Here is a 10,566-nt window from a genome sequence, read left to right on the forward strand (position 1 = left end):
AACTTCCTGCGCTGTGTATATTAAAACTAAAATATATATAATTATTATATATATTAATTATTAGTAGGGAAGAAAGAGAGAAAAAAACAAAAAATAAGTTCAGAAAAAAATAAACCTAATGAATTTATTTATTATGTTTACGAATTGAAAATATGACTATACCACAAAAATTCAACAAATTAGCTATGCCACATTCTTCTAATTATTTATTTGTAGTATATTTATTCTGTAATTATACAAATCAAGAGACATAATAATATCTCGCGCCAAGCGAATATAATAAGAATACAGAACAGAAAGAAGACTGTTAAGCAGGGAGCACATACTTTTGCATAAGCGCATAATCATAAGCATAAGGAAATTGATTGGTCAATTTCGTTATGCATAAGAAAATGGACGAATCAATTTTCTTTATGTTTGTGGTTATGCGTTTATGTAAAAGTGTGTGCTCCCCGCTTTATACAAAAATTTTAAGTGCAGAAAGTGTAACGATGTACACGGGAACAGATATTGAGCACAACTATCACACCACGCCAGTAACAGTAATCAGTAGCGAGAATTCTGGAAGATTCTATATGATATATTCTATTGTATCGGTATATTTCGCTATCATTTAAACTCTGGGTGTCAGTTCGAGAACATTCATTGCGTTTTAGTGTTATATGCGAGACTTGTGAATTAAATTAATAATGTCGGCGAAAACTGACGAAGTGAGTATTGTTAGATTTCTATTTTACTATCTAAAAATTAGTGTTTGATTAGTTTAATAATAATTTACTCAATGTTAAATATTTTATTGAAAATATAATTATAAATTTAGTAAATGTTTAGTTTGATCTGCTTCATTTAAATTTTAATAATTTTGATATCTAATTTTAATATTCTTTTCCCCACAGGTGAAATTGGATATTGAGGAACTCAACAGCTTACTCAAGCAGGCTCGTAGGCAACGAACAAAAGATGTGTTGACACTGGAAATCAGAAGACTACAGACAGAATTGGCAAGGTTACTTGAAGAAAACAAAAATGCATCCATCAAACCGACAACTCCCTTGCTGAATGGTCCCCAAAAGTGTTATGAAGTAAAATTGAACAATTATGGATGGGACCAGACACTCACAACAGTGAAAATCTATGTAACATTGAAGGATGTTCATCAGTTGCCCAAGGATGCCATTATCTGCAACTTTACAGACAAGTCTTTAGATTTGAGAGTACTTGGTTTGGATAACAAAAATTATAATTTAACAATCAACAATTTGTGTGCTGAGATCGACAACGAGAAGAGCAGTTTTAAAGTTAAGACTGATATGATCGTAATGTTACTCGCAAAAAAAGTTGTCAAAGACTGGTCTCATATCACATTAGTAGAGAAGAGAATCAAAGATGCGAAATCGTCGACTGTGCCGGAATTAGGCGAGGACAGCGATCCTGGCGCTAGTCTAATGAATCTCATGAAGAAGATGTATCAGGACGGTGACGACGAAATGAAGAAAACAATAGCGAAGGCATGGACTGAGAGCCAAGAAAAACAGAGAAGCGGTATAATGGACTTGTAATTCCAGTATCGATCTACGAGATCTCGTAGATCTAATTTAGATAATGTGCAGTTTTTTTTTTATGTTTGGTATCAAATGTAACATACATTTTATAGTTCTTATGAAAAATATAGAAATATAAAAGAAAACACATTATACGTATATTAATTCTTTCATAATTCTTTCTCTATAAAGAAACTAAATAAGTATATTGTTGTAACGACAAATTATTGGCCTTAAAACTTTTTTTTCGTATTCTTAATTTTCAAATGAAAAAAATAACATAAGAATCTAGACATTTTAATTTGTGCATGTGCTCAACTGATAAAATTTATATTTGAATATATATTAAAATTTTAATTTTCTTCGGCTCTTTATATATTTTTATAACGTTTAAATATTGTATTTAGTAATAATTATCAATGATATTGTAATGTTGGAAAAGATTCAGTGTATGTGTGCTGCTGCCATTTCGACTTTCATTTTTGCCATCTTTGTATATTTGCCATTGGAAAGATAAATAATATACTTTTAACTAAAATCAAGTATCTTTATTTATCTGCTCTTGCAAACTGTCTCTTAATTTACATTACAATTATTTATATAATCGATATAACATACACATATAATCAATAAACACGATCAGTATGTCTCTCATTTCACAGGCAAATGAAGAATTTGTATGACATAAATTTAAATTTTTTTAAATGCAAATGTATCAATTGTATTGAGTATTTCGTGGAAGAACATAAAATAATATGTAAAGATGACGTATTATTTATTATTCGAAAGAATTTCATATTTGGACTATGCATTTGTTATGATATAAAATTAACTGATCGATTAAAATGAATATTAATGATAACATCACAAATAGGGTTCAACAAATTATCTATCTATAATTCTATCTATATTGAAGTAAGAATGGAATGATGTGTTAGTTATATAAACTATCGTATAACATATTTGTTCTTTGCACATTGGCACAGAAATGATAAATGACTTGATGTATAGATATTTTTGTTAAATGAAACATTGTTTAAAGATATATATATATTTAATGAATCACAAATACTTACGTATTTATGATCAATTATCTTCATAATTAAACGACACGTTGATAAGAGAGTTAATAATAAAACCTACTTTATTTTCCAAAAGAAGAATAGATGTTGATAATACATATGTAAACACGAAAAAAAAGTTCTATAGATTTTTTCCTCAAATCGCAAAAATTTTATTACAAATTTCTATTTATTTATTCATGCACGAAATTATTCCATTACACTAGAAATCGTACATTAAACGCAGTGTTAATGCGTTTGATTGAAAATTGTGCGTCTTTTCGTTCATCAGGAAGATAATACTAATGCGAAAGTATTTTGTATGGTTACACGATTGTGCCTAATGTGATCGAAAAACACGAATTTTAGAAATTACAAATATAATATTCTCAATAAAAATTACATTCCTCTATCGCGATGCTTTCGTGTACGAATACGTTATTATCGAAATGCGTATATTTTTTGAGCAAGAAATATCCGATAAATGAGATTAAGTATAATTTTCGCTATGACTGTTACATTCAATTCATTTTAGTCATAATATAAAAATATTTGCGCAATTTTGCAGAACTTATATAATCACAACGATAAAATAAATATCATAATATTACAGTAACAAATAATAAACAGCTGCAACAACAGAGAAGTGTATCTTACAAAGTCTATAAATAGCACTTAAAAGATATATGTTTCAATATATGAATTTTTATATTATGTCACTTTAGTAATTATTAAAACTTGGCTTATGTCAATTTTTCTACATAAATTGCTCTTTCTTATATATGATATTTTCAAGTTATATAGTTTACAATTGGATTAATCATATTGTAGAATATTTGACAAGTCATAGAGATAATCGATATCTTGAAATATCTGTATCTGTATAGTACATTTTAGGTAGAAATCTTCTATCTGATTATCTTGATTCATAAGATTACAGAAAGCTATCAAAAGTCAATGCAATGGACTATTTAATGATTAAACAAACACTAGGCTTTCTAGCATGCTATGAATTTGAATTATGTTGCAACTATCATTATAGATTGAGAAGATTGATGTGAACTTTGACATAGAAAATATAAACGTAATATCACAACACAAAAGTCATGTTTATAATTAAACGATCATATGATCATGTTATTCGCAATACTATAGTTGGATTAGAGAGGACTTTGTGGCTTGTGAATAAGTGTTTATAATTCTACACCAAATCTATCTTGTTTTTATAATGTATAATATTGGAAAACGCGCGCAAAAGACGTATTAGTGAATACATGTATAATAGAATATATAATTTTTAATAGTATATCTGTATGTGCTATTAAAGATTATACCGAATCTGGCGATAATTTCGGAAGAAAAATAAATGCGTAGTTGACGCAATGCTTTATTAACTAGTTTGTTTTCTTTAGCAACTAGCACACTAAATAAGATACTCTTTTTGTAGATTGCAAAAAGTTAGCAGTAAAGCATCATGTCAATTACGCTATAAATTGAACACAATCCCTCTAGTTTGAGGAAATAATGTAAAAGAAAGCATTGACTTTACATAGGATATTGTATCTCATCCCAATTATAGAAAACAGGGACGAACATGCTAATTAAATACAATAGACATATATAAACATATAAACACACTTAAGAAATGCCCGGAAATTAAATTTAATATCTAAAAGATGGTCACAATCAGTCACAATCAATCTTTCGTCGCAATCATAACTAACAATAAGTAGAAATGTATGTACACTGCACACATGTACGATATGTATGACTATAATGTGTGCTTCAAATTTAATATTACTCTGTAGTTAATATAATATTATTTCTCTTATTTTATCTCGATTATATAATTTACTAAAAAATAAATAAATCAACAATCAATACAATTAAATTTTACAATGAAATGTATATTTAAAAAATCGCCTAAACAATAATGTGTAAAAATTGAATTTTCTTCTAGATATTTAAAATTAAAATGCTCTTCTGTAATTCTGTATTTATAATTATATGTACCTTCATTTACACAGAGAATATCTGTATAAAAACAAGTGGAAGCATAAAACAGACAAGTAGAAATGTAAAAGCGTATCTTATATGTATATATAACAAAATATATCTAATATAATTTAGTTAATCTGTTACGTATAAATGCTAACAATGTTCCCACAATTTACAAAATACATTCTAATGAATCATATTTACAACTTGTAACTCTACGAAAAATCATGTCAAATGTTTTCTCTTTTTCTATTCGCATATGATAAAGAGTACTATATAGTTCACAATACGTTGTTTTTCAAACTTATATCTAATTAATTAAGAGTGATATTTATAATTCTTCAGCATATAACTTTGCTGTTAAGTTTTATACTTATTTCACCACTTGTACATTTTTTTTCTTAGTTTCGAGATGTATGTCTTTAAATTGAAACAATTTTTTGTTCATTCTATGATAAGAAAATCATATATAAATTTTCACGTATCACGTTTGTACATCAATGATAAAATTTGGTAACTAGCTAGGTGAACGAAAGAATTACAGAAAAAGCTGTCTAGATTTCTGCGTGATTCGCGCAGCTAAAAATAAATTAATAAATTTAATAAAGAAGAATAAGGAATGAAGAATGTACAATGTATACAATGTCTATATAAAATTTAACGCTATTTATCTTCACTCTGGAGAGATGTTAAAATATAAATTAAAATAATATCATAAGAGAACGTTAAGCAGATACTTATAGTCTTTAGTTCCCGCGTGGAGGTTTATTCGCTACTCTTGTAAGAGAGTATCTGCTTATTCTCTCTCTCTTATTTCCCTGTAAGATGAGGTTGCTCGTTATAATCCACCGGATGGCGATCATTCAGCATACGACTTACCGGCAGCGAGGGAAAGCTGGATCTCGCGGTTCATCGCATGAAATACCTCGCTCATGGCACTTCGTGTTTTCTCCAATAGTTCCTGCACATCGTCCGTACTGAGTCCTTCCGTGGAGATAGGTGGCAACGTTGTTACGAGAACGTGTCCTTGAATCAAATAAAATGTAATGCTTCTGATAACGTTATCTATATTTTTGAATAATTAAAAAAATTATTTCTACGAGTTGTTTTTTTTTCATCTTTTAATGGACATTGTTTATAAATAATTTCGAAACATTTAAAAATTTTGCGTGCGCAAAATTTCTAGTTCGCAAAAAGAAATATTTTGTTTATTATAATATAAATAAAATTTTTATTAAAAATTTTAAGTTTGAAATTGTCAAAATAAAATTATCACTGATCTATATCTTTGAAAATAATTCTTCAAAATTTAATTAGATATAAAAATTTCTTTCTTTTAACTTTCCGAGAGCTTCCCTTTATTCTGTACTCTTAACTTTACAATTTCTTACCAGAATCAAATCTCTTCTCTTCCGCGGATAAGAAATAATAGGAGGAGAATACAACCGGTAGTATTGGCAATTGCGATCTGATTGCGACATGGAATGCACCCTTCTTGAAAGGATGTATCTCACCAGTGTTGTGTCTGGTGCCTTCGGGAAATATCCACAGCTTGATCTGCGAAGCATTGAGAGTAGCAGAAAGCTGATTGATAATCAATGCGATTCACGCACGAGATTTTACCTTCTTGTCCCTGATCTCCTTCGTGGCGTTGTTGAGCACGGATCGCGCTTTCTCGGAATTCATTCTGTCGATGAAAATTAGACCGCACAACCATGCGCAGAGGCCGACCGGCCATGCATAAAAAATTTCTTTTTTGGCGACGACGGTGCATTTGTCCATCACCGGCCATAGATCGAACATTCCCAGTATATCTAATGAGCTCTGATGATTCGCCACGATTATGCATGCCCTGTCCTTCTCCAGGTGTTCCCTGCCTCTGAGCTCCCATCGCAATCCCAGCAGAGTACTAACGTGGTGGCACAGCGACGATGCCAACCTGCGAAATATCTTTCATATAGCACAATTACTGCGACTTGATAAAGTCGCAGAGACAAATATCTTTATTTTGAATAATTTCTTTAGGTATATATGGCAAATATAGACGAAATAATTCTCTTCATTCCATTTCTTCTATTAAAATTATTAAATCAACGAACTTTATATATAATTAAAAAAAAATGATTATATATAAAAAGTATACATGCCTAGTTTGTGTATTTAATATTTCGATTTTATCATGACAAGAAGAAGATAAGATATATATATACATTTATTTGATTTAAAGAAAAATATATTCTATTGAAATAAGGAATGTACGGCAATATAATTTACAGAATATCATTAAGGAATGTCAAGAAAAATCAATCAAATATTAGGAAACATTTAAAGAAGAGAAAACACTTTTTAATGATTTAGACTGACTAGCCTTTTAAGATATTATTTCGGCCATCTCGAAAATTATTTGAAAAACATACATCAGCAGTATATGATTAAAGGTTTATAAAAAAAACTCTAAGTTATGCGTCTCGTTCTTTAGAATTTTCTAAAATTTAAAATTCAAATAAACTTTTTTATACTTTGTATTATGAACGTGCTTTTATGCTTGGTTTTTATCAGGAGTGATCATCAATTATCGACAAATACGTTGACACAGCATGAGTTTCATTTATGTCAAAAAGATAGGCGGACCAGAGATAAGGAAGGAACATCAAGAAATAGAATAATAATAGTGATAGGCTCAAAGAACAATTAAGTAGGAAAACTGGCTGATAAGAGCCAAGGTGCGGGTATCGGAGCGCAAACTTATGATTAAAATTTAAATTTCAAATTAAATTTTATTAACTAATGTGCATTAAAAATGTTGGACGTTAAATGTTAAACGTTTTGGACCATTTTTTGGCCTATCTCTTCAGCATGGATATAAATATATAAAGATTAAATTGGAATTTTAAATTCCAATTCTGATTATTATTTTTAATTTGAAATTTGACTGTAATTGCAAATGTTGTGTGTATGTCAAGTTTTAAAATTTCAATTTAATCTTTATATATTTGTATCCATGTGCTGAAAAGATGGTCAAAAAACGATCCGACACGTATATTTTTAATGCATTAGTTAATAAAATTTAACTTAAAATTTAAATTTAAATAATAAGTTTGCATACCGATACCCGCGCCTTGGCTCTTATCTGCCAGTTTTCCCACTTAATTGTTTTTACCCTGAGCCTATTGCTGTTATTATTAAACAAATTAAAAAAATTAATATAATGAACAAAAAGAAAAACTGATGGACATACACAAATGTTGAAAGAGTACAGTTTAAAAAGATGCAAAAATTACACAATTTCTAGTATTTAAAAAAAAAGTAACTTGACGTTATCGATGTACTGCAAAGATAAAAAATTACCGCTCATAATTGATTATTTCTAATTAACTCAATAAAAATGAAAATGTTAATGTATATATTTTAATAAATTTAATAAATACTCGAGTATATGTAGATAGTATCTGAAATATTCAGATATTTGAGATATTAGTAGCATTAGCAAAAATATTTAAGTAAATATTTAATATTAATTCACATTAGTGTTTGTGAAACACAAACGTAAATGGAACATGCCGATGCAAAAAAAAAAAAAAGGAAAAAAAATCTCTAAAATACGTGGGAATAAAACACGGTCAATCGGAAATTTTGCGCGATACTCTCTAATATTGTTTTATTAATATTAAATTATTTTTAACAATCAAAAGAGTTAAAAATATTTAATATTAATAAAGCAAAATAAAAAGCAACATTAGACAGTATCAAGATTTCCAATTGACCGTCTTTTATTAATTACTCCCACGTACCATAGAGATTCTTTTTTTTTTTTTTTTTTTTTTGCAACGGCATGTTCCATTTACATTTGTGTTCCATAAACTCTAATGTGATGTGAAACGTTAAATGTGAGAAATATAAATATTACTTCAGTATATATATATATTATTTTGTTCGCTGAAGGGTGATATATATTATTATAGGGAAACGATTCATTTTCTCATAGCTCCGAGGTATATAAGTCTAAACCCTCTCCGCCTGCACTCGCAACACCAACATCGCCTCGCTGACGTTCGCAATAACAACCACAAATACCGCCGGCACCACCATCATCGCCACCCACTAAACAACCAGCGAGCGCCGGTCAATAAATTCCCCTGGCCGTCCCGGCGGTTCTCGCGTCCGACGCGATGTCTGTCAAGTTGACACGAGGAAGACTATACAAAAGGATACACGAGGGAACCGTAAACCTTCGAAACGACATAACGAACGAGCGTAATATCAACACACGCGATAATAATATCGATCGGTCGCGCGACTATGGGGGTTTATCCGATGACATACACACATATACACACATACACACACATAGACGCTATATCACAATCGGCTCGTTATATTTTTTTATCTTATCTAAAACTTCTAAAGTATTTTAGAAATTCTTTATCTTCAGAAATTCGATTGCGCGACATAGTGTCTACATAGTGTTTCTGTTTTCCTTAAAAAACATCCTATACTAACAGAAAATTTTTAACGTTGCCAGGCCGCAGCGAGAAAAGGGGCATGAGAAGCACAGCGTTCACCATCACGATGCCGTAATAGACCAGGAACTTGAAGTAATAGCGGAAGGTGCGGCTGGTCTCGTAGAGAAACGGCAGCACGAGGATGAAGCCGACGAGGATCACCTCGAAGCATGACGGGGCCATCTTTCGCAGAGGCGAGAAAACGAACAGAGGGACGAAATTTGTGTGTTGACAGATGTAAAAAAAAAAAAACGTCGAGTTTATCGCGCGGGCGTTTTATCTCTCTCTTTTCTCTCCCTTTTCTTCCCTCAAAAACGCTTTATGCTCTCGCGATTCTTTATCCGAGCGCTCCCTCGCCCGACCTTTGCGGGGCTTCAGTTAACGCGATTCCACCCGGCGGGATTCTCGGCCTCGCTACTCGACCTAAGCAACGCAACGCGCTGCTGCGCAGACGGACACTGCCATACGAGGAGCGGCAGTGAGATTTTAAATGTCGCTGTTTGTAGGGGAGGGAAAGAGAGAGAGAGAGAGAGAGAGAGGGGGGGGGAGAGGGAGACCCTCGAATACAATAATTCTACTCCTGCTCCCTCCTACACTATAGCTGATGATCCCCTCGGCTAATCCGCGCGTATGAGATCTCGACTTTGTTGGTTTTATAGCGTTTTCGAATGAAGCAAAATATGATTGCTCTGAGAATGATTAAATTCAATTTTCCGTGAACATATATATTCGACTGAAAATGAGTTTTGAATTTGATTAATATAAATAATATCCCTAATAACTCAAGACGGTGTTTATGACGTACGTCATTAATCGCTGTCAGAGAGAGCGATGAAATTTACTTCACTCGAAAACGCTATATTAGATTCTACATTCTCTCGCAGTTACCTGTACTAGAAATGAAACGGAGTATATATATTCAAATTTAAAAAGTAAAGTTTAAAGATGAAAGAAGAAACTGACACAATTGATTTCGCCGAATCTTTCTTGAGGATTAATGATAATTTTATATCATGTTATGAAACTACTATCAAATTATATAATATTAACATTGTCTATTGTGATTAGATTATCTAGGCATAGAGTGCACCTTTAACCGTGTGTGTGTGTGTGTGTGTGTGTAGACTGTTATATATTAATATAATTAAAGAGAAATGTAAGAGCTAATTATATTGGTAACTCAATTATTGTTACTAATAAACGATGCTATAATTATATACTTTCTTATATTATCGATCTCTGTAGCTCGTCGTTAATATTTCCTTTCCTTCCTTCTTTTTTCTTTCTTTTCTTTCCAAAAAAGATATATAACGACAACGATAAATGACGTCATGCGGGCAGAGGAATACATCTTGGTGGGAACTGTGGGAAGCGGTATAATGTATGTCTCCTCCGATTAAACATCACAAATGCATCTACTAAGGATGTCGTAAACCCCCGCATCCATAACGCAATTAACGTCAA

The 10,566-nt window shown here is 31.1% G+C and overlaps 2 protein-coding genes across 3 annotated transcripts; one reads left to right on the top strand and one right to left on the bottom strand.

The window, feature by feature from the left end:
* Positions 1-505: 505 nt before the first annotated feature.
* Positions 506-1,687, top strand: LOC138940280 (calcyclin-binding protein). Its single transcript, XM_070309023.1, has 2 exons — positions 506-710; positions 897-1,687. The coding sequence occupies exons 1-2, from the start codon at positions 690-692 to the stop codon at positions 1,557-1,559; spliced, it is 684 nt and encodes a 227-aa protein (XP_070165124.1). The 5' UTR covers positions 506-689; the 3' UTR covers positions 1,560-1,687.
* A 3,074-nt stretch (positions 1,688-4,761) lies between these two features.
* Agpat1 (1-Acylglycerol-3-phosphate O-acyltransferase 1) lies at positions 4,762-9,540 on the bottom strand. 2 transcript variants are annotated; one of them, XM_070312622.1, is made up of 5 exons: positions 9,101-9,540; positions 6,224-6,539; positions 5,992-6,157; positions 5,480-5,626; positions 4,762-5,418 (listed from the first exon to the last, which is right to left on the bottom strand). In XM_070312622.1, the coding sequence occupies exons 1-5, from the start codon at positions 9,283-9,285 to the stop codon at positions 5,411-5,413; spliced, it is 822 nt and encodes a 273-aa protein (XP_070168723.1). In that variant the 5' UTR covers positions 9,286-9,540; the 3' UTR covers positions 4,762-5,410. The 2 variants fall into 2 exon arrangements, with proteins under 2 accessions (XP_070168723.1, XP_070168717.1); XM_070312616.1 differs by having other exon boundaries at positions 4,762-5,626.
* Positions 9,541-10,566: the final 1,026 nt, after the last annotated feature.

Source organism: Polyergus mexicanus, unplaced genomic scaffold (assembly GCF_030449975.1).
Source record: "Polyergus mexicanus isolate NDT 795.1 unplaced genomic scaffold, iyPolMexi1.0 SCAF_2, whole genome shotgun sequence".
Taxonomy (NCBI): domain Eukaryota; kingdom Metazoa; phylum Arthropoda; class Insecta; order Hymenoptera; family Formicidae; genus Polyergus; species Polyergus mexicanus.

Coding starts and splice junctions, on each gene's coding strand:
- LOC138940280 (XM_070309023.1), top strand. CDS start 690: ATGTCGGCGAAAACTGACGAA. Junction 711..896: donor TGTCGGCGAAAACTGACGAA/GTGAGTATTGTT, acceptor TTTTCCCCACAG/GTGAAATTGGATATTGAGGA.
- Agpat1 (XM_070312616.1), bottom strand. CDS start 9,285: ATGGCCCCGTCATGCTTCGAGGTGATCCTCGTCGGCTTCATCCTCGTG. Junction 6,540..9,100: donor GGCAACGTTAAAAATTTTCT/GTTAGTATAGGA, acceptor GATATTTCGCAG/GTTGGCATCGTCGCTGTGCC. Junction 5,627..5,991: donor AGAGAAGAGATTTGATTCTG/GTAAGAAATTGT, acceptor ATTTGATTCAAG/GACACGTTCTCGTAACAACG.